The sequence below is a fragment of the Homalodisca vitripennis genome, chromosome 3, assembly GCF_021130785.1.
Source record: "Homalodisca vitripennis isolate AUS2020 chromosome 3, UT_GWSS_2.1, whole genome shotgun sequence".
NCBI lineage: Eukaryota > Metazoa > Arthropoda > Insecta > Hemiptera > Cicadellidae > Homalodisca > Homalodisca vitripennis.
Genome location: NC_060209.1, coordinates 193519074 through 193541603, shown reverse-complemented (window position 1 = coordinate 193541603; position 22530 = coordinate 193519074). Strand labels below are relative to the sequence as shown.

At 35.2% G+C, this 22530-nt stretch overlaps 1 protein-coding gene across 2 annotated transcripts; it reads right to left on the bottom strand.

Annotated features, from left to right (window-relative positions):
* Positions 1-423: 423 nt before the first annotated feature.
* Positions 424-21800, bottom strand: LOC124357949 (4-hydroxybenzoate polyprenyltransferase, mitochondrial). 2 transcript variants are annotated; one of them, XM_046810099.1, is made up of 7 exons: positions 21542-21797; positions 21034-21193; positions 18499-18665; positions 17694-17841; positions 2267-2460; positions 1348-1536; positions 424-656 (listed from the first exon to the last, which is right to left on the bottom strand). In XM_046810099.1, the coding sequence occupies exons 2-7, from the start codon at positions 21053-21055 to the stop codon at positions 504-506; spliced, it is 873 nt and encodes a 290-aa protein (XP_046666055.1). In that variant the 5' UTR covers positions 21056-21193; positions 21542-21797; the 3' UTR covers positions 424-503. The 2 variants fall into 2 exon arrangements, with proteins under 2 accessions (XP_046666055.1, XP_046666054.1); XM_046810098.1 differs by having other exon boundaries at positions 21034-21800.
* Between the last annotated feature and the right edge of the window lie 730 nt (positions 21801-22530).

Genomic DNA, 22530 nt, shown 5'->3' with positions numbered 1-22530 from the left:
TTGTTTACAAATGTATTTATTAATTGAATAGTTGTAAAATTATACATTTTGTCAAGTTGGAAAATTTGTAATTATGAATCTCCTCTTACTTAATTATTCAATTACTCTGTTCAGAAAAGCCACCCAATGAATTTATGTATGTGAATACGAATACAGCTCTTGAATATTTAATTTGACTAATGTTAGTCCAAAATTAACAAATACTGCAGATGTGAATTAAATTCTTCCAGAGAAATTGTATTCATTTCAAAGTATTCATATTCATTTTGAGGTATTTGAATATGTGATTACCCGGGCTGTATTCAAATACTATTCGATTCTCCCATCACTACCCTGACTTTACTTTAGATAGATGGGTAATTATTTATTTTATTTAAGTGTTGAATTTGTGGAATGTGGAAACGGGTTTACTTAAAAGAAGTGTAAAAGTTAAACAAACAACTTTATTATTAAAACAGTCAGGTAATACAGTGACTAGGTGACGGTAACAGCATTTGATCACATTACTTATCTAAGACAGGAGCTTCATCCGAGGCGGGCATCTCCTTGAGCAAGTTCCCGAGGACGATTCCAAGGAACAAAATGAGACCAACCCTCTGGTTGGAAAGGAACTTCTGCCCACAATCGGTTGGGTTGTTAATATTCAATGTCAACAACTGCAACATCACGCAAGCCAATTATTTTGTTTCCTTAAACAAGTACCAAAATAAAAAACAAAGGAACAATGTGTGATAAGGGATGGAATAAGAGAATGCTATATTCACTCTTATCCTGTTCACAACTTAGGGGTTATAATTTCCTGTTCAAATGGTTACTTTGGAAACCATTGTGGCCCAATGTGGCTATTGACAATAAGAAGACAATCTTTTTTGTGTCAACATTTCTTATTAAATATACTTCCATTATGATTAACTAATGAAACCAATAATTCTCTACAGAGACGCTCTATACAATATCTTTATGGTTTAAATAAAAGTTGTCCACCTTTGTTGCATGAAAGCTACAAAACACTGTTGTCTTTTAAAATCCCTATTGCAGCCTTTTGAGTATGATTAAATAATTAAATTTGAGTTGCTTTCATTTGAAATCTTATATTATGTCAAAAATATAATGTATTGTATTTTGTTTGAAGTAAAAAAGTTTACTCGAATTACCAAAATGTGTGTTAATTTATCGATTACGATAATAATTTTCTTATTATAAAATATAAGAGAACTTTATTATAGTCAGTCCACATATATGGTTAAAGCCTCTATGAAACATTTTTTTTTTAATTAAAAAAAAAAAACAATATTGTACTTATATTACAGAATTGAATACGAAGACCAGCAATTTGTTGTACTGTACCTGGTTGGCAAGATGAGCAGCAACGACAGATACCGCCGAGTAGTAGGGCCAAGTCTGGCCACACTGTATCCCACTGAGTACAAGACCTCCTACCATCAGACCACCAAACACAGACAGTATAGTCTTGGTGTCCTCTCCAAACTTGATGGCTGTGGACTTGATCCCTAGCCTCAGGTCATCCACCTTGTCCTGCAAAAATACACACAATCTGTGCTACTGTTGTGTTTACTCAAGTTGTTTGAGTCAGTTCCATCAGTGAATCTTGATGTTACTTATACAGTATAACTACAGGAGTGACCACCAGAAAGTGCAGTTGAAGAAGGAGCCTAATTTGGCGTGTGACATCAGAGCAGCGAACGAGGACTGAGCTAACTAATTAACTACGTTAGTATGAGGTTTACAACACTGTGACAAAAGTCTGTGTCTGCTGCAGTGTGCCGTGACAGTCGACTTGTGCCAAATGCTTTCTTTCATGACCCCTACCATAAACTAACACTAATCAAAACTCAAATGGTCTTAGAAGCAAAATAAATATTTGTAAACTCCACAAAATTATCTGTGAATAGGATCTGATTGTCTTGGTTGAGGCTAATTTACTTCCTAAATTAGATGATGCAGAACTTGCTCTACTTAATTGTATGTATGTATAACAGTACCATAGTTACAGTTCTGAAGAATTATCTCTTGCGATAAGTTATGTGGTGGAGGACGTAACTTCATTATTCAAAGAACAAATTCCATAATATAGTGATTGTCTACTCCAGTGTAGCTGTAACACGTACTATTTCTCATCTATTAAAGTTACGATTGCTAAAGTTTCCTCATCAAAGTTACTTGATTGTAGAAATCCAAGTATACTCTACTACAGTAGGCGTTGCAACTGTTTTATAAGGAATAGCCAACAAGAGTGCAAGGTTACCTGATGAGCGTATATTGTATCGTAGATGATGGTCCAGCAGATGCCCGCGGTGTAGAGAGGAAGACAGACGGTCCAGTCACAGGAACCGTGGACAGCGGACCATCCCAACAGAGCCCCCCAATTGAAAGTCATCCCCAGGATCAACTGGGGCCAGTATGTGATCCTTTTCATTAGAGGGTACAAGACCACGAGGCCTGCCAAAGGCGTTAGAATGATCAATAATTTGAGAGTTGCAAACGTTGAATCACAAAATTATAATAATATCTCATTTCCAAAACAACAGTAATTTCAAAAGTTTCACTATAAATTTTATCAAAAATTGTGTTAAATAAAATCAGAAATTCATTTTTTTACACATCAATGCTTAGACCAGTGGTCTCCAAACCATGGCTCATTCATTTAATTATTTTTCAGATAGTATTTCTTATATACTTTATTAAATTACAGGGTAAAATTATGCCACACCATGTTTCGTAACAGGCTTCACTGCAAAATTTTAAATCTAGCTCATTTCATTCACAAGTAAAAATAAAATGAAGTGATACATGTTAGGATAGTTAGGCTACATGTGTTAATATGTTACAAGTTAAAATGCCTTATGAGTATACTGAGTTTGTTTACAAATTTATTTATTCTGCTATTTTCTCGTTGCCATCAAGGTTACCCATAACACCAATATAAAAATAATCATTAATGCTCAGCCAAATTCTATGGAGTGACATGCACCATCATCGAACTCAGTGTTCCTCTTATAGAAATGAATCTTCAAGCACAATTTCATGTCTATAGATTTCGAGATATCGTGCAAACAGAAATTAAATTTTTCTAACATCATGAATAGCCTTCGTCATGAATAGCTCAGCCAAACAAACGTAATAGCCTAACCTAGTGTTTCTTTCTTACAGTATTAATTTCCACATTGGTATAGATAGTGACTAAATGCTGCATCTAAAAATGCAAATTCCAAGACAAGACAAGACAATTCTTTATTTTCACATTCATTAAGAAGGAAATGGCGTCAAATACATATTATCTTAACATTTTTCCCAAGTTTGTTGTCATTAGGTCTTCACATTCTCTGCGAGTCGGCTCTCCAATTCAAGAATTCTTTTACTGAGTAAAAGGGTCTCTCTTGGAACCAGGAGTACAGGCTTTTCTTCAACTTCCTTCCTTCCATTTTCTTCAGCTCATCAGGGAGATTATTGAAGAATTTTGCTCCAGCATAGGTTGGTTTTGTTTCAGAGAGAGTTAACTTGTAGATTTTACTTGTAGAATTTTTGCTAAAGTAAAAGGGCACCGACACTGGCCTGGAAAAATCACTGATATAGATAGCAAAACATACAAACATGTTACAAAATATGAAGTTAAATTTTTTGCAACAGAGGAAATTGGTAGTTTAATTAAAAATGATATTTGTCATTATTACCAAAACAAACAAAGATTTCCTTTGGCAGCAGTAAAGAAAAACAAGGAACTGTATGAAACCGCTCTAAACCAGATTGCTAAGGAATGGGAAAGGGTAAAATCCTCAACACCAAGCCCATCAAGAATTAGAACTACTGTAAAATTAAAAACACCGAGTAATAAAAAAACAATAACCCTTCTATTGGCAAATGCTCAACAACCTTTAACACCCATTTCCCCAAATCAAAATGACTCTGATTATCCAAAAAATATAATGAAAATGTATTACTAACATGCACAAAAGATGTTGGTGTTAATACACCTGAACACCTAGATTTAAATTACCAGCTAAGCTCACTCACTGAAAAATGCATTTCATTGGAGAAATCATTGATGGATGAAAAAAGCCTTAATACAGAGTTGAACGAATCTAAAAATGGTAATCTTAAGATTGAAAAACCAAATACAGAAGATTTTCAAACTCTGATACTAAAACAGGAACTTAACAAGTACAAAAACAGAAAATAAAAACCTTACTCTTGCCATTGAATTGCTTCAAAATGAATATAAGAATTTGGAAGCGGAACTTAATGCTAAAAATATGTACAATCAAAAATGTTCTCACTGTTTTCCTCCTACGCAAATTAAATCACAAGAAAAACTCATGGAAAACAGTAATCAGATCTTCACCATAACCCATCTAATACTGAGTCTAAGCCTAAATTGATAATTTTGGGGGATAGCCATGGCAAAAATCTTAGCCTTAGGATTGAGAAACACACTGAATTCAATGTCTCTGCCTTTATACGACCAGGAGCCAATTTAGACCAGGTAATCGAGGAAGTAAGAGACCTTAGCAGGGATCTGGGGAAGAATGACCGGGCTCCTTGTTATAGGCGGAACAAACAGTGTTCAATCAACAGAGGTGATGAAAATCACAGATGCCCGTTTCATGGTTTGGTGAGGAACACAAAACATACTAACCTTATTCTGGCGTCCCTTCAATGAGACATGATATGCCAGAACTCGACATAAAAATTGCAAGAATAAATTCTGAACTTGAGAGATCACAGAAGATAGTGAATTTGTAGACCTTCTCCCACTACATCTCTTACCACGTCACCTCTATACTAACCATGGTCTACACTTCAATAACCGAGGAAAAACGCGCATTGTTCATTTTGATTGCAAATCTCCTAGACCGAGAGAGAAGAAAACAAACAAAAATTAGAAAAGAACCTCTAAACAATGTTCCTATTAACACTGACATTTCAAGCACGATTAATATTGTTGAAGCTGACATGTTTGACACCTTTGACCAGTGGAAGATGGACCGAACAGCGGCGTTTGCACAACACTTATTTCTGCGGACTTCAGTCACCACAGGCACATGTCGGGGGGGGAGTTGCAGTGCTTTTCAGGCGTAAGTTCGGCAAGCCTATTGACTCGGAATATGTGGACAAGAATTTGACCTGTCAGAAGATTGAAAATGGAGCTGTAGTTTACAGTCTTGTGACCAAAATCCAACTATTATGGAAAACCTACAGTTCAAGATTACGGACAGTGCTTTTTCGCAGCTGGCTGAGGATTTCAAAAAACAGAGACTTAAAACTCTGATTTGTTCGCCAATGGGGTGCGTAAGAGACTTCATTCAACCAGACCATTTTATTCAGAGACTAACAGAGTTTCAGAGAAGTACTCAAGCCACCATCTACGTAGTCTCCTACAACCAATCTTCAAGCAGAGTTCTGAGAAACGGTCTATCTCACCCGGAATTTCTGAAGACGCTGAGAAGTGCTGGTTAATGTTTACAATGTATCCTCACCCATGAATCCGATCCATAAACCTTCTACACCCCTAACACAGGAAATCTCAACCCAACCTCAGGTTCACCCTTCTGACTCAACCTGTAATACTGTAAGCCCTGAGTCTCCTTGAATCATTAACACCATCCACAGCTCTGACGCTGACCACTAACCTCATTGCAGCCTCATCACCCAACAGCCCTTCTGGCAGTTATTGTAACTTTACACCACACCAAACTCTGGATTTAAACTCCCCACTGATAGCTCAAAGAAGTCAATTTAGACTTTTCAAAATGTTTCATTAAAAAGTAAATCTGAGCATAAATCTACAAATATTCTTTCAATTTTTCACCAAAACATTCAGCACCTCGAATCGCGAAAAGAATCATTAGATATCATTTTAGATCTAATTAAACCGAATATTATTGTTATTGACCGAGCACAATATGAAACCGAATGAATTACAAACATTTTATCTGGAAAGCTTTTCTATTACATCTGAGTACAGTCGTACCACCACCACTGGAGGCCGGGGTGGTCCATCCTGTCGGAGAGGAGTTTAAATTCAAAGGCTCTTAGACTTGAAAAGATTGAAGAGTTGACAGAAGATAAACTTTTTGAATGTTGTGTGGCTAAATATAAAATAAATAAAATATCTTTTGTTCTAGTGGGAATTTACAGGAAGCCACAGTTACAAAACTCTCGAATTTTTAAATAGGTTAGACAAATTATTTGAAACCTTAGCTGGTCTTAAGGATGTAAAAAAACAGTGTAATAGCCGGAGATTTTAATCTCAATGTTCTAAACACTTCATCTGAAATTCAAAAATTTAAGAATATTCTTAAAAGGCATAATTTTTATTACTTAGTAGATTTCCAACAAGAGTTTACTTCAAATTTCATCTACTGCTATAGATAATATTGTTACAAATTTTGATAAGTCTCTAACACAGGTGACTGGTATTGTAACTGCACTGTCAGATCATGATGGACAAATTTTTGAACTCAATCTACCAGTTGTGAATGGTCTTGAAAAAAAATTTGAATATGTAGAGTTTAGGGGACTTTTCGAAAAATAATATGAGTGTTTTTTAAGAATTGTCTTGTCCAATGAAAAATTGGTTGACAATGTATTTAGCTGATGTAGATAAAAAGTTTGAGGTATTTAACAGTATTTTTCAATACAACTTTAAACTTAATTTTTCCTAAAAAAAAAGTAAAAAAATATCTTGGTAAAAGTAAATGCAGCTGGATTAGTGACAAATTGATTATGGAACAGAAGGATATTGGTTGAGCTTACAAAACAAGCTAAACGTAGTGGTAGTGAAGATTTCATGAAATATTGTAAATTGAAAACCAAAGATTACAAAACTAAGCTAGTTTAATGCAAAAAAAACCTTTTATGACAGACAAATTAGAAACTCAGATAATATCAGTAAGAAAACATGGCAAATTATAAATAAAGAGATTGGAAAAAGTTCTAATGTCCTAAAGGGTTCTATAAATTGTATAAAAAATGATAATGATGTAATAATATCAGACCCTTTAAGCATCTCAAATTGTTTCAATAACTATTTCATAGATGTAATAGGAGATTTAATCCAAAATACAGCTAAGGAACCACAGTCCGCAAGTCATTCAGGTGCAAATGTTCTAGATCAAAATCTTATACAAAACCCCTTTTCGGTGTAATCCGGTAGATGAAAAGGAATTAGATAGAATTATTTCATCATTAAAAAAATAAATCATCGTCGGGCCCATGACGAAGTTCCGCTGAAACTAATTAAGTATGTTGGGTAAGTCCTTGTTGAAGCCTTTAGTTCATTTAATTAACTCGTCGCTTATAACTGGAAATTTCCCTGAAGTTTTAAAAGTGTCTAGAGTAATACCAATTTTTAAGAAGGGAGAAAAATTTAAAATGAATAATTATCGTCCGGTATCGGTTTTTTACCTTCTTTGTCAAAAATTTATGAGCGAGTTATGTACAGTCGATTAGTAGATCATCTAAAAAACAATGATTTATTTGATAGGCAGCAGCATGGATTCGTAAAGGTAAATCCATTACTTCAGCTCTGCTAGAATTTACGGAAAACTATAATAGATTCTATAGACAAGGGGGGACAAGTCCATAGGGGTTTTCATGGACCTGTCAAAAGCATTTGACAGTATTTCTCACCAAGTCCTTCTTGACAAACTTAAAGTCATGGGTTTATCAAACCTTTTCTCTAAACTGGTTTAGATCATACCTCTCGGACAGATCCCAGATGTTGAGATTACGTCAAAACAAAATACTCTAGTAGTAAAACATAAATCTAGCACACTAAAAAATCAAGCATGGAGTACCTCAGGGTTCTATTTTGGGACCATTGCTGTTTTTATGCTACATCCAAGGAATGCCCTCAATCTTAAAACAACATTAATGGTACAAAAAGTAATTTGATCTTATATGCTGATGATTCTAACTTAATTGTGACTGCTAAAACTTATGAAAATCTGGAAATAGCCTGTAAAGAACAATTAAAAACCATTTCAAACTTATTTTCAAAGAAATAGTCTATTTTTAAATGGCTGCAAGACTAATCAAATGATATTTTCCACTGTACAAAGTTAAAGATATTTTTAGAAATACCAATTTCAGTTAAAACAAACTAAAATTGAAAAAATTAATAGTATCAAATTCTTAGGACTTAATGTGGACAATATAATCTTAGCTGGGATGGTCACATAAAATATTTAGCGAGCAAAATTTCATCAGGGCTCTACATCTTGAGGCGCATGTCTTTACTGTGTAGCACTGAGACATTAAAGTCAATCTACTATGCACACGTGCATTCTCATTTAGCTTACGGGTTGGCCATTTATGGTGGAACATCTAAAAAAAAATCTAGACACAATTTTGATACTTCAAAAAAAAAGCACTAAGAACAATTCTAAATTTAGAAGAGAGAATCTCGGTAAAAGAAAAATTTTCCACTTTAGAAATCCCAACAATATATGATCAATACATTTTAGAGTGCATTATGTGTGTAGGAAGTAATCTTGACAAACTAGATACGCGTAGTAATATTCATTCTTATCACACTTAGACACCGAAACAACCTAAGATTTACCCCAACACAAACTTAGTTTCTACAAAAAGAAAGCCACTTATAATGGGCATTAAATTTTTAAATCACCTGCCGACAAATATAAAGAGCAAAATCTATGAAAAGGGCTTCCGGTGTTTTTTTAAAGAAATATTTGCTGCAACGCCCCTGCTACTCATTGGAAGAGTTTTTTTTCCTAAATCCCAATAAAATATTTATATTTGAGATGCTTTTTGGTAAAATAATAGGGACTTAGTATAATCTTAACTCAGAAATGTCATTTTTTATTTATTTGATTTAAAATAGGCTAACTAAATTGTAGTTTAGGTTTAAATACATAATTTATGTACTATTCTACATATATGACACTATTCTTGTATGTATGTTACAAACTGAATAAAGAATTGAGAATTGAGAATTGAGAATTGAGAATAGATTGGCAAAGTAAAGTTATTGGCATGCCTAGTATTGTAAGAGTGAATGTCTTGGTGCTGTTGGACATTATGAGTTGTAGCTACCACAATACACTCTACAATATAAAGGCTGACTACTGTTGATAACCTCCACTTTTTGAATACCCCTCTACAGCTCTCTCTAAATCCCAAGCTGGCCATGATTCTTAGAGCCTTTTTTTGAAGAATGAGGATTCGTTGGAGATTTCTTTCAGCTGAACCACCCCAAACCGCTAAGCCATATCTCATATGGCTTTCAAATAGAGAGCATGATAGGCTGTTATTGTGGCTTTTGTCGTGCTTATAGATTTCGTCCTTTTTATGGCATAGATAGCTGAGCTAAGCTTAAGGCATAAGTTATCAATATGATTTAGCCAAGAGAGTTTGTCATCAACAATGATTCCAAGGTAATTAGTTGAGCTGACAGATTGAAGATTTGTTAGATCTGAAATGTCATTCATCTTCTTCCCAAATGAAATTTGTTTCGTCTTTGATTCATTGAAAACCCGGTCACTGTTTGTACAGTAGTCCATAGCAATGTTAACAGCAATGTATGAATTTATTTCTAGATTTTCCACTGAGCTATTGGCAGTTAATAGCATAGAATCGGCAGCTTACATGACTAAATTACTGTATGAATGTAAAACCTTAGGAAAATCTTTAGTAAATAATATAAAAAGTACAGGCCCCAACACTAAGGTGGCTCGAAAAAAAAACCTTTTTTGGAGTAATCAAATTCTAATAGCGCAAAAAAACTTAAGCATAGACGTCATTATTAAGGAAAAAATATAAAATAAAATCATTTTCAAAATGTGAAATCGCGCAGAGGGCTTAAAGTTACGAAAAAAATAAAAATTTTGGCAATTTTCGAAAACACGCAAAAAATTCAAATTTTAATTTTTTTGGGGTCTAATAGTTAAAAAAAAAGGGTTTAAAGAGTGGCCTTAATAAATATAAATAAAATTTAGACTCATTCCTTTTAAACTGAAACCGTGCAAAAGGCCTGAAGTTGAGGCATATTGTAAAAAAACGATCTTTTTCATGATTTTTTAAAAACGATTTTTAAATATATGCCTCAATCTAAAAATTAGTAAGTTAATATTTTAATAGACTGAAAATTGTTCTCCCAACACGGAAAAACATACTTTCCGAACAGATAATCCTAAACTGTATTCGCGCAAAAGGCCGAAAGTAAGGTACTAGTTAGCTCTCCTCAAAACATACATACTCCCCTTCCGCTTGGACGGATAGACTCGCCCAGGCTACGGGACACGCAGACGGTTCAGCTTTGCAAATCATCCGCGTTACTGCTAAGTGCTTACGTTGTTAGTGCAATCAAACAGTGATGTGATGAACATTGTGATAAAGTGTTTTTATATGTTGTAATTTTGAAATGGCATGTCCAAACGCTCCCCGTGTCACAAGACAGACTATTGCGTGCCCTATCATCGGTGTGCCCAAAGAACTAAGTGGATTGTCGCTGCCAACATACGAGGACATCCTGCTCTGTTGCTTGGATGAGAAGTATAAACGTTCTTTGTTATTTAGCCCTAATAATAAAAAGAATTAGGATTTTTAGCAATTGCCGATTGTGTAGCTACTCAAAGTAGTTTGGAATTTACAACAAGGCCACAATTCCAACAGTCACACACACACTCGTGTGGTTCCAATTGATCCAATCATATTACAACTCTTATATTGCATTTAAAAAATCTTATAACCGAGACTGTGAAAAAGATTTTTACAAGAAAAAAAATGAGGCTTTCATACAGAATGCAAAAAGCAAACTTTTTGATATTGCTGCGTGTAAATGCAAAATAACTTTGAATTACACATGTGGTACTGTCATCTGTAAGGGCAACTGTCCTTTGAGTGTAGCCTGTAAATGTGATAAAACTAGAAGAATTCCAGACATTGAGTTGAAATTTATGTATGATCAACTCCCTGGCTGTGAGAAACTTCCTGTTGTAGATTTTGAGCCGATACAATCAGAAGTAATTGATATTACTAAATCCAATCTGAGTAAAGATCAGCAGTACCTCTTAGACATTGTAAAGAGCAGTCAACACAGGAATCTGTAATCCAGACTTTGGCTGCTAAGGATCCTGGTCCCATCAGTCACTCTCGTTGGCTTACCTGTGCTAACCGGGTTTTAAGATTGTATGTCTCCCAAACTAGTCCAACAATTGAGTTACAGACTCTTGCAAATTACATAGTGAAGACATAAGCGCCTGTGTGGTTTGATATAAAGAAAAATTGGACTGTGAAAGATGGACCGAAGCATATTTTGAAGGTAGTCAAATCAACCAGATATCTGCCAGAAAGTATCAAGAATATCATTGATCCAGTGATTCAAAGGAACGCATTCTTCTGTCACCCTGAAAATATCATGTTGGCTATGATAATGGATAAGAACCCAAACATTAGAGAACTCGGATACAGGAGGATCCTAAAATCCAGAAATGAGCCATTAGCCGAAGGATTTCGTTAGAGACTTCATCATACCTTCAATCAATTTTAGTGCAAACAACTATACCGAAACTAATTGATTGGTCTCTACCTGTAAGTTAACACCACCGCCACTTCTGTCTAAGGTGTCAAACTGAACATATTGCTTCTTTATTGAAAGAAAAGGCCTTACCGGAGTTTAACTACCTCAAGTTCCCATGCCATACCCAGGCAGTTGAGAGGTGTGTAAGACTGGTTACAGAATCAGCAGAAAAAGTGTGCGGGCAAGAAAATCGAGATGGATATATTAGAGCTACCTTAAAAATCAAGACAGCTGATGCCCACATTTGGTTTCAAGTCACAATTCAAAGGAGTTTCCATCTAAATAACCTTTTGCCTATCACAATAACATGCATAATGTATAATATGATGTGATTGGCTAATAAATTTATTTGATTATCACTTGCAAGAGTCTTAATTACAAACCTAAATATAATATGTTATGTAAACACAAGTTAAATATTGAAAATCACAAAAATTATCATAATCATGGAAGATTCAATTTTTTTACGAAAAACCCCCGCGATTTTCCGCGCACAGGCATTTTGCGCGATTTCAGTTTAACGGGAATTAGTCTAAATTTTAATTTATATTCATTGAGGCTATTCTAAAGACCCTTTTTAACTATTAAAACAAAAAAAATTAAAAATTAGATTTTTTTTGCGATTTCGAAAATTGCCAAAATTTTTATTTTTTTTTTTTCGTAACTTTAAGCCCTCCTGCGCGATTTCAAATTTTGAAAAATGATTTTATTTTATATTTTTTCCTTAATAATGACGTCTATGCGCAAGTTTTTTGCGCTATTAGAATTTGATTACTCCAAAAAAAGGTTTTTTTCGAGCCACCCTACCCAACACAGGTCCTTGCGGTACACCACGGTCCACGGACCTCAGATCTTGAAATTGTAGTAACTCTTTTTATGGTCTGAGTCACTTCTACAACCTGGTGTCTTCCTTCAAGGTATGCTGAGAACCATGCAAGTGCTGTTCCTTGGATTCCTAGATGAAAAAGTTTTCTTATAATCAAGTCATGGCTTAGACAATCAAATGCCTTACTCAAGTCAAGTTGCACTCCCACTACATTATTTCCAGCCTCGATATTGTCAACAATGTGCTCAAACAGATCTACTATTGCAGTCATGGTGGATTGTCCCTTAATAAAACCATGCTGTTTCTCTGTCAAAAGGTTGTTTAGTTGAAGATGCTTGAAAAGTCTATAGAGTACAATTTTATTTTCCCAATAATTTTGGATTCAGTTGGAATGAAAGATATTGGCCTAAAATTTTCTATGTGGTGTTTACTGGATTTTTTGTGAAGAGGGATAACTTTGGAAATTTTCATGCTTGAGGGGAAAGTACCATGCAGAAGAGACCATGCAGTGTGATATGAAAAAGCGGTACCGCTACTTCATTTTTACAAAATTTTATAATTTTTGAGGATATTTCATTTAAAGCCAAAAGAGGATTTTGTTTTTAGTGAGTCTATTGCTTTACTTATTTCTTCAATTGATGTGGGTTCCATAGAGGTCAGTGGCATTTCAACACGTGGGTTCTGAACAAATTGCATTGTTGGGTTGATGCACAGGTTCTGTTTGAGAGTTTCATCAGCAATAGTTGAGAGTTGTTAAAATGGTTGGCTATATCTATAGTCGTCAATTTTGTCTCCGTTTTTAACTATGAAGTCAAATCCAGAAATTGTGTCCTTGTGCTGATGATTTCTCTCACTGTTTATGATCTCCCAAACAGCCTTATTCTTGTTAGCAGCATTATTAATATGAGCAGCACTAGCCTCTCTTCTTAAGGTCCTTAGTTTTAAGTCGTAAGCCTTCTTTAGCTGCGTAGAAGTTTGTTTATCCTCTTGGCTGCCAGAAAGACAATATCTTTCATTTGCTTTAAGAAAATCTTTCTTTAAGCGGAGAGCTTCTTCGTCACAGCACGGTCGAGCTTTTGGTTTTGCCACAACTCTGAATTTCTTGATTGGACAAGTGAGATCTAAAAAGTATGTTATTGTCTCCAAATATTGTCTGTAGGCCTCTTCCACACTATCTTGTTGAAGTACATTAGTCCAAGATTCCTCAGCCAAATATCGTTTGAGATTTGTCAATTTCTCTGGACTCACATGTTGATGAGAGGAGGTAGTAGTTTTTTTTTATTCACCAGACAGGCAGATAACAAAGTTGTCCGAAATGGTCACTTATACCAGTATGGAGAATTTTCACCTGAGATTCATCAATTTCAGCATTTGTACAGATAGCATCTATGGGGGACTGATGACCTTGAAATACTCTGGTCGCTGAAAGTTGGAGTCGTGTCATGTTATGGGACAAAAGAAATTCATCAAACATAATAGTTTCCCTAGTAGGTCTTAAAATGTCAATATTTATATCCCCAATCAAAATAATTCTGCTGTGAGTGTCGGAATGTTATCCAGAACTTTATGAAGGACCTCGATAGCTTCTGCTGTGATGTCAATCAGATTATTAGGAGGCCGATATACACCTATCATATAAAGTTGTTCTTTTCCAGAAAGTTTGATAGAGGCAACTGTTACTTCACAGACTAGGGGTATACTGAGATGTTCCATTTCCAAACTTGTAGTTTCATTCTCTATTTTGTTACTTTTGTAAATTGCTACCCCTCCTTTAATGTTATGCACTCTTCCAAATGCGGAGACCAGAGTATAACCATTTAATTGCGTATTTATGATGTTATTTGCATGTTGTCCATGTTCTGTAACAACTACCAAATCTGGCTTGAGAGAGGATAATAAATGGTTTAATCTCTCCACCTTGTTACTGATCCGGTCGACATTTTGATGGAAAATCAACAATATGATTTCTCTAGCCAAACCCGGCCCTTGAGTGTTAATTGTTATTCTTTGGCCTTTTTCAGGTGGCTGTCCTCTAAAAAAGGACCTGTTGAGGAGGTTGCCATCTGTGTGCAAGATTCATCTGAAAGGTTAGGTTCAGAGTGCTCTGGCAGCAATTCTAATTCAATAGCACTACTTTTATACGAGGGCTGTTTTTTTTTTCAACTTCCGATCGTGCCGCTAGATGGTTGGGCGAGCGGTATCGGCCAGCAATGCGCGGCAGTCGACTGCGCACCTCTCCCACTACAACCTCACTCATTTTCGGACGGCCGACGCCATTTCCAATTTATCTAGCGACACATAAACATGGCTACCTTGATAGAATCTCCCGCCAAGTGTGAGTTGAGAAGTGTCATTCGTTTCTTGCAAGCTGAAAGGTTATCTGCAGCAGAAATTCACCGTAGAATGGAACGAGTATACGGTGAAAGCTTTATGAGTGACAGTGCAGTGCGTGATTGGTGTAGGAAATTTAAAGATGGACGAGTTGACATTCATGATGAAGGGGGGCAAGGACGAAAGTCGGTCGCAAACGAAGACCTCGTTGATCGAGTTGACCAAAGTGTAAGAAGCAATCGAAGGTTTAGCCTACGATTACGGAGCTATCCAATCAGTTTCCTGAGATTTCAAGGTCAGCCCTATACTCTATCGTAACTGACAAGTTAGGCTACAAAAAACTTTGTGCGCGATGGGTGACGAAGATGTTGTCTGATGACCACAAAGCTCGGTGAATGGCGTCAGCAACATCTTTTCTGAACCGTTATGAAGCTGTTGGCGAAGATTTTTTGATCAAAATCGTGACAGGAGATGGGACATGGGTTCTGTACGACACCCCAGAAACGAAACAGCAGTCCCAACAATGGATGCATTCAAACTCTCCAAACAAACCCAAAAAATTCAAAAAAAAAAACTTTCAACAACAAAAAGATTATGGCCACCGTGTTTTGGGATCAAAAAGGTGTATTGCTTGTTGAGTTTTTAGAGCCAGGTACCACAATCAATGCGGAAGGATACTGCGGTACGTTACAACGTTTGCGGAGAGCTATCCAGAACAAAAGGAGAGGAATGCTCACATCGGGAGTAGTGCTCATTCATGACAACGCCCGTCCTCACAGTGCTGCTTTGACAAAGCGTCTTCTTGACGGTTTTTAAATGGGATGTTTTTGACCATCCAGCGTATAGTCCTGACTTAGCGCCGAGTGACTATCACCTTTTCCCGGAACTGAAGAAGATGCTAGGAGGGCAGAGCTTCCGAACAGACGACGCGCTGCGAGACGCCGTGAAAAAACCATCTCAAATCACTGGCGGCAAACTTCTATGAAGAAGGTATTAAGAAGCTTGTACCCAGGTATGAAAAATGCCTCAATTTAAATGGCGATTATGTTGAAAAGTAACTAATAATGTACCTAACTTTTGATAGTAAATTTATTTAATTACTCTCCCTAGTTTTATTTTTATACCACATCGGAAGTTGAAAAAAAAAACAGCCCTCGTAGCTCTCATTGATTTCTTTTTTTATTCTATGTGCTTTACAAAGAATTCTTCTGGAGCTTCATTGTGACTGCGAACTTTTGCAGTTATTGGCGGTTTCTTTGCCAGCACTTTTATTTTTGGATTCACACCCCCTTGCCTGTCCTTATTAGCTGTAAATCTTGCTACCTGTAAGGAAACACTGAAAACGTTGTTTCTCTTATTGTCAGTAGAAGGTTTTTTCAACTCGCTCAGTTTCTGACGGCAGGTTTGTCTGGCTCCTGGGGTTGATTTTGGATGGGCATAAGTCTTCCAACTAGACATTGTGCTTCTGTTCAGTTTTTGACGGCAGGTTTGTCTGACTCCTGGGGTTGATGTTGGATAGGCATTAGTCATCGTGCTTTCGCCCAGTTTTTGTCGGCAGGTTTGTCTGTCTCCTGGGGTCGAAGTCAATGATTCATTTGTAACGGGGTTAATCAGATTATAATTTAAATTTTTAATGAAGATAGGTTTACTCTCCACAGGTAAATGATCCAAATTGCTGAGCTGTTTTGTTTGATTAATAGACAACTTTTTAAGATGTGAAGACAAAGCTATCATCATATTTTCCATATTTTCTTGTATTTTTATTTATGTTTAGGATTTGGAGTAGCAGATATGGAGAGGTTGTTGCAGATGAGGGATCATTCCTTTGGAAAAGGGTGTTATTCTTTAGATTTGTGTGCGACAAAGTTAAAAGTGGAATTCAGATAAAAGTTTCTTTTGATGTACCATACCGATCCTGAGTACTGGCAAAATGGTAGTCTCATACCAAAAGTTTATGTATCGCAGATATCTAACCCACAGCACCAAATTGGAGTCTGCCTCATGACAATGCTGTGTTAGAAGTTGCTTATTCTCCTTATTTTTACTGAATTAGATGCATGTACTTTCAAAACATCATAGAAAGGAAGATTATTAGGTATACAAGATATTACATTGACACATTGAAAGATACAGAGATATAAAACAAAGGAGCTTAAAATTGGTGATGTCAATGAATCATCACTGTAGCATTTCTCACATATAACACTAGTGACAAAATTAGGCCTCTGCACCTCAAGTGACAATCCAGGAAAATACAGTTGGTGATGAAAAACCGTCATCGTAAAGTTAAAATACAGTATTATAAATATTTATATTGAGATTCAAAAATATACTAAAAATCAGGAATTTTCAAAAGTTTTGAGTAACCACTCCAGCTTAGTAAATTATGTTTGGAACACAATTTAAAATGTTGGTTAGAATGGAGGAGAGAATCTCATGGAATGCTACCGTATTATTCACCAATAAGCCATGTGTGGTATAAGAATGAGGTGTTAAAGAGTAATGCAGGTTTTGACAAGACGGTGAATTATACTAGGTCTCAGGATCGGAAACACAGTCAGCTTAAGTTTTTTCTTTCAGAAATCAAGAGTGAATATCCAGACATGCCCAATCTTTGTGATTTACATTCGCTATGCAAAGGAAAAGTTCTGCATTTGTTTCTTCTACAACGTAAAGCTATTGACGTATTCATGCATTTAAAGGCCAAACCTGTAGAAAGGCTTTAAGATGAACACTGGCTTGTAAAGCAAAAAATAATTTGTTAAAAATTTGCTATAACATATGAAAGTTTTTTACAAGCATAAAACTGTTTCTTTGACAATAGTACAGGAAAAAACAATTTGGGGGAATTTAAAACTTTTAAGAAATTTACTGGTGGAAGTAATTTTAACAGGAGTTACTTATAATGTATTTCAATTATTTATGCCAATGGTCTTTTAACATTCTATGAAGTTTAGGTCACATGAAACTTACCAAGAGAGCTTGCACCTAGCAAGATGCTAGACCAGTTAAGCTGCAGCAGCACCAGTAAGCCTAAACCAAGCTGTCCACTGAGGAACACTAGAGCATCCCACTGCGATAGGGCTCCACTCACCAGCGGACGATCTTTGGTCCGAGCCACCTGATAACATTAAATCCTATACTGTACTACAGCACTCAAAAATATTGCAGAGTAAAGCTGGCCATTGAGGAACACCAGAGCATCCCATTGCGATAGGGCTCAACTCACCAGCAGGTGACATTTGTTCTAACCGTTATGATATAAATATTTTAATGATGAACTTCCCTTTAAAATTTATTTATCTCTGTATGACAAATATTCAAATCAATCCTGAAATTAAGGCTATATCTTTATTTTACACTTTTAACGGAATAAATTAAAAAGATTAAGACCTATTGTTTAATTATATGAATAATTGTTATGTTGCTTTTTCAGTTTTTTATTTAAAATTTATTGAATTAACAAGAGGCATTCAAAAATTAAATTTTTGTATGACAGTTAATCCAAGGAAAAGTCAAAGGGGATGAGAAATTGCTATCAAAAGAATAGTGTTTCTCTTTTTATATTGATCTCAATCATAATGTCAAAAGCTTCCAAAACACCAAGACTTTACAATTTGTATATTACGTACAATTTGTATCTTCCACTCAACACATTAGTAATCTGTTATTGTATCCCTGACTTGAGAGTAGAAAGAAAATGTAGATAAAAATTAAAAAGGATATGTTTTACCATAATTGCTACTGAATCACATAGCAAGGATGAGACAACTCCTACCTTTCCATCGATGTCTTTATCCCACATGTCATTGATGGTGCAGCCTGCTCCTCGCATGATGAACGCTCCCACTGCGAAGAGAGTGAGCAGATCCAAAGGAGGTAGGCAGCTGGGCACTGCAGCCATCCCAATACTCCAACCACAGGGCCAGAATAACAGCCATGTTCCTAAACAGTTTCAATCATATCTTCCAATACTCCAATGATAATTTCAATTACATTAATATGAGGCTTAGCCCTCCAAGTTACAGTTGATACTTCACGTCACCAACAATCATAGTTTATATTGAGACTGCTACTTGGCAGGCATACCTTATCTATATAATCCATTGTGATAACAAAAAGCAGATGTTATATACATTTACCAGCTTGCCATATGGCAACAGATATATAAGTTAGTAATATGTATGTATTGTCGAATTGTTCGATATATTATCAAACTTTGATATGAAAAAAATCATACACAATAAGATATAATAAAATACCGCAACAAGACGAATCTCGTTTATTACAATTTTAAAAACAAATTTAACACTAACATTACAAAACAACAAAACCAACTAAGGCCTAGACTTACAGATCAAAGAAACCTCACAATATTTATAACTTTCCCAGCTTGAGGTAATTATCATATTAACGGCCGGAGCGGAAAAATACGAGTTTTGCGTTATTAACTTATTGGAATCGTCCTATAGAACAAAAAATGTATAAGGTTTGATGGGGTGGAAATGAGAAATAACGAAGTTCTAGAACATAAAAAATTAAATAACTATTCAGTAATATCTCCATGTTCTACATCCACGTCTAGCGTCACGTGACCTTTTGTGACCAATGACCATGATTCAACCTCGTGATGACGTCATCGGTTGCGCCGCCATCTTTGCAAACGTAAATGAAAAATAATACTGAAATGAGCAGAATTTTGATCAAAATGAACAATGTTTTTTCTTAATTTCGAGCAACAAATTAATTACTTGTTATCGAAATGAGACGAGTGCCTCCGGCCATCAGTGCGGGCTTCGGCAGCACCCTCGGTGCTGCCCCGCGCTGATGTCAATTAAAGAAAAACATCCCTCGAGATAGTACCTATCAGTAAAATATAAAATTCTAGAAGGGCTGATCAGAAATATAAATTGAAATGTAATGCAAAGGCATGTAAAGTTAAAAAAACTTAATAAATCATGAAAAACTCAAATATAAATATATAGATGGATATTAACAGAGAACACTTACCATTAGTGTGTTGGCGGATATAGCAGAGCAGCAGTAACAAAAAAGTGGATTTTTAAAAATTGCAACATTTAAAACTTCTTTTCTTACTAATTTTTCTAATTTTCTTATCGCAACGAAACAACAAAGTCTCCCGGTTTAAAAACAACATGCGACTGCACGACGAACAAATACACTCATTATTAAAAATTCCATGTTCAATTAAAAAGGAAATAATTTCGTTTCGGTTAAAACGTAAACTCTTTACATGCTCTACTAAACACTCCAACACACACAATTCACTAGGGTTGGTCGAACTAGTGGATGGTTGATTCACCTACTGAACACGATATCTTGTGAAGCACTGACTCTGCCCCGGAGAACTCAGATAACAGATACGTTATCAGACTGCTATCAGTCCCGGCCGCAGATAATATTCAAGTAAACAGATTATCCAGACACAGGACACAAACTGAACATTAAAACATTAGAAACTTAACCACCTATGAATATACCCCCTAAAATCATGTTATTTGTCATTTGCACCCCCTAGTACTATATATATTTTTTGTTCAGGAGGGTGAGCAGAATACGTTGGTAACATCAAATTTGTGATTTGCCGCACCGGCCTTTTATCTTACAGCTACGCAGCTTGATAGCAATGAGTAACAGCTTTTGTGAAATGGAGGAAAGAGTTCTCCCCATGGGTTACCAGGAGCCAAACGTACATGTTAAAGCCACTTAAACTAATCTCGTCACCTGTGAGAAACATCTCACATACTTTCCTCCTATTCATTGCCATTATCAGTCTCAAAATATCAGTTACTTCTTGCTGTTTATTGTTTACGTTAAAACTGCTATAAGTAACAAGATGAAAACATATGCTAAGTTAAATAAATTGTAAGATCAAATTATTCCTTCGGATAAAAACATCGAACAATTCCTTAAAAAACTTGAATAACGAGTGTAGGCCGCCCCAAATAAATGTGTGGGTAGAAATAATTTATAGTATCTTTTAAAGGTTAGGTTAGATTAGGAACATATCACAGTAACAATATCCCACCCGCCACAGCTCAAGAATTTTCACACAATCATTGGCGACATTGTAATGTCACCACATGGATATTCTGAGTATTTTCTCAATGACTATAATTGTTTCCTGGGGTTCATAGTGCTAATATCGGCCTAATAAATATTACATAAGAATGTCAATTTGTACGAAATAATACTAATAGGCAAATAAATTACAGTACAATTATTTAAGAATGAGATATTATTCATGTTCAAATACTCACTAAATAAAAGAATATATGCATGATGAACTTACCTATGGGTCGATCAATACGCATAAGTTTTAAATATGGCTTGATTGAATCCGAAGAACTATCAACTAGTCTCACTGCAGAAAACTTTTCTAAAAATTTCTTTCTATCACTAAGTAAAATACTTACAAAAGAACTTTTAATATTGGTACTTGTACAGCGACACTGTGAGGAACAAATACAATTGATGTTCAACTGTGATGAAGAAGTTCTAGGCCTATATTTGCAATACTTATATTGCTTATCAGTTAAACTAGATCTTCCCTCAATTCTCTTATCTGTGTATATTAACATAGAACTATTCAATTCATTATTGAAATTTAATATCCTACTATATCTTCCAAATAGTAAACACTTATGACTATCATAAAAGAAAGGTTTATATAAATGATGCATAGATCTGATTCTATAAATTGAAATCATATTAGTATAGTCTCACTAAAATCATAAAAATATCTAATTACATTGTCAATTTAGCAGTTTTTTTATTAAAAAAACAGTCCTTTGACTCACCACAGATAAATAATTTTGAAAATCTACTATTAATTACTCCTGGTATTTAAAATACATTAAAATCGGAGTATCTTTACAAGATAGATTAGCGGAGTGAGACAAGTTTAAAGACTCCTATTATCATCTTAATTGAATGTCCATTTTAATGCAAGATAGAACACAAAAAGCGCTTCAAGATTAAACGTAATGTCAGTGAAAATAGCATCATGTCTATGTCGTATCTAGGAATTTAAATTGAAGGTTATGTTTGTTAACAAACAGTCCACAACCAAATTGAATGACCAAACAAAATGTTTTTTTTCTTTAGGTTATTTTTTTCAAAACAGATGAAGGCAGGCGAAACAATGTCTACATCAAGCAAGTAAGAATTAACTTATAGGAATAGTACCCTTTTAGAATTCTGTTATTTATTTATGAACTAATAAAATAATCATTTACATTTACATTAAAATACAAAAAGTCTGACAAATATTAACGTTACCAACCACACCAAACTCAAATACATTTTTTGTATTCTATGAATTATATATTATATTTTATCAAAGAATACTTATTTTAAAAGTTTACATCATTAAAATATGGGTCTAATGATTTTACAAATACGGAGGGGGGGAGAATGGTTCAGTAAATGTTTGTGCTTTTAAAATTATATTTTTAAATGCATTAAATATTCGATTATGTGTGGGTTTACCAAATCTATTAGCGCTGCTGGACAGCTGGAGACGAACGACGTACATCCTTACCAAGAGCCAACGTGGATGTTTAAAGGAGAAGTTGACTTTGACAGAACTGGTGAAGACAATCATCGATAATTATGAAGAGGGGAAAATGTCACTGGAGCCGTCATGTACCTAAGCAAAGCGGTGTATTGCTTGGGCCATGAATTTATTCTTGCAAAGTTGAATTCTTTGGGCATCTGTGGTAGGACACATCGATGGTTTGCCAGTACCTAGAGGACAGGTCTTCTAGCGATTGAAGGAATCGCTAAC

Excerpts from the sequence above, each read along its gene's own strand:
- LOC124357949 (XM_046810098.1), bottom strand. The coding sequence starts at position 21,451 with ATGATTTCAATTTATAGAATCAGATCTATGCATCATTTATATAAACCT. Across the intron at positions 2,461-17,693 it reads GCTAGGTGCAAGCTCTCTTG|GCCTCGTGGTCTTGTACCCT; the intron begins GTAAGTTTCATG and ends CGCCTTTGGCAG. Across the intron at positions 657-1,347 it reads CTGCTCATCTTGCCAACCAG|TTGTTGACATTGAATATTAA; the intron begins GTACAGTACAAC and ends GTGATGTTGCAG.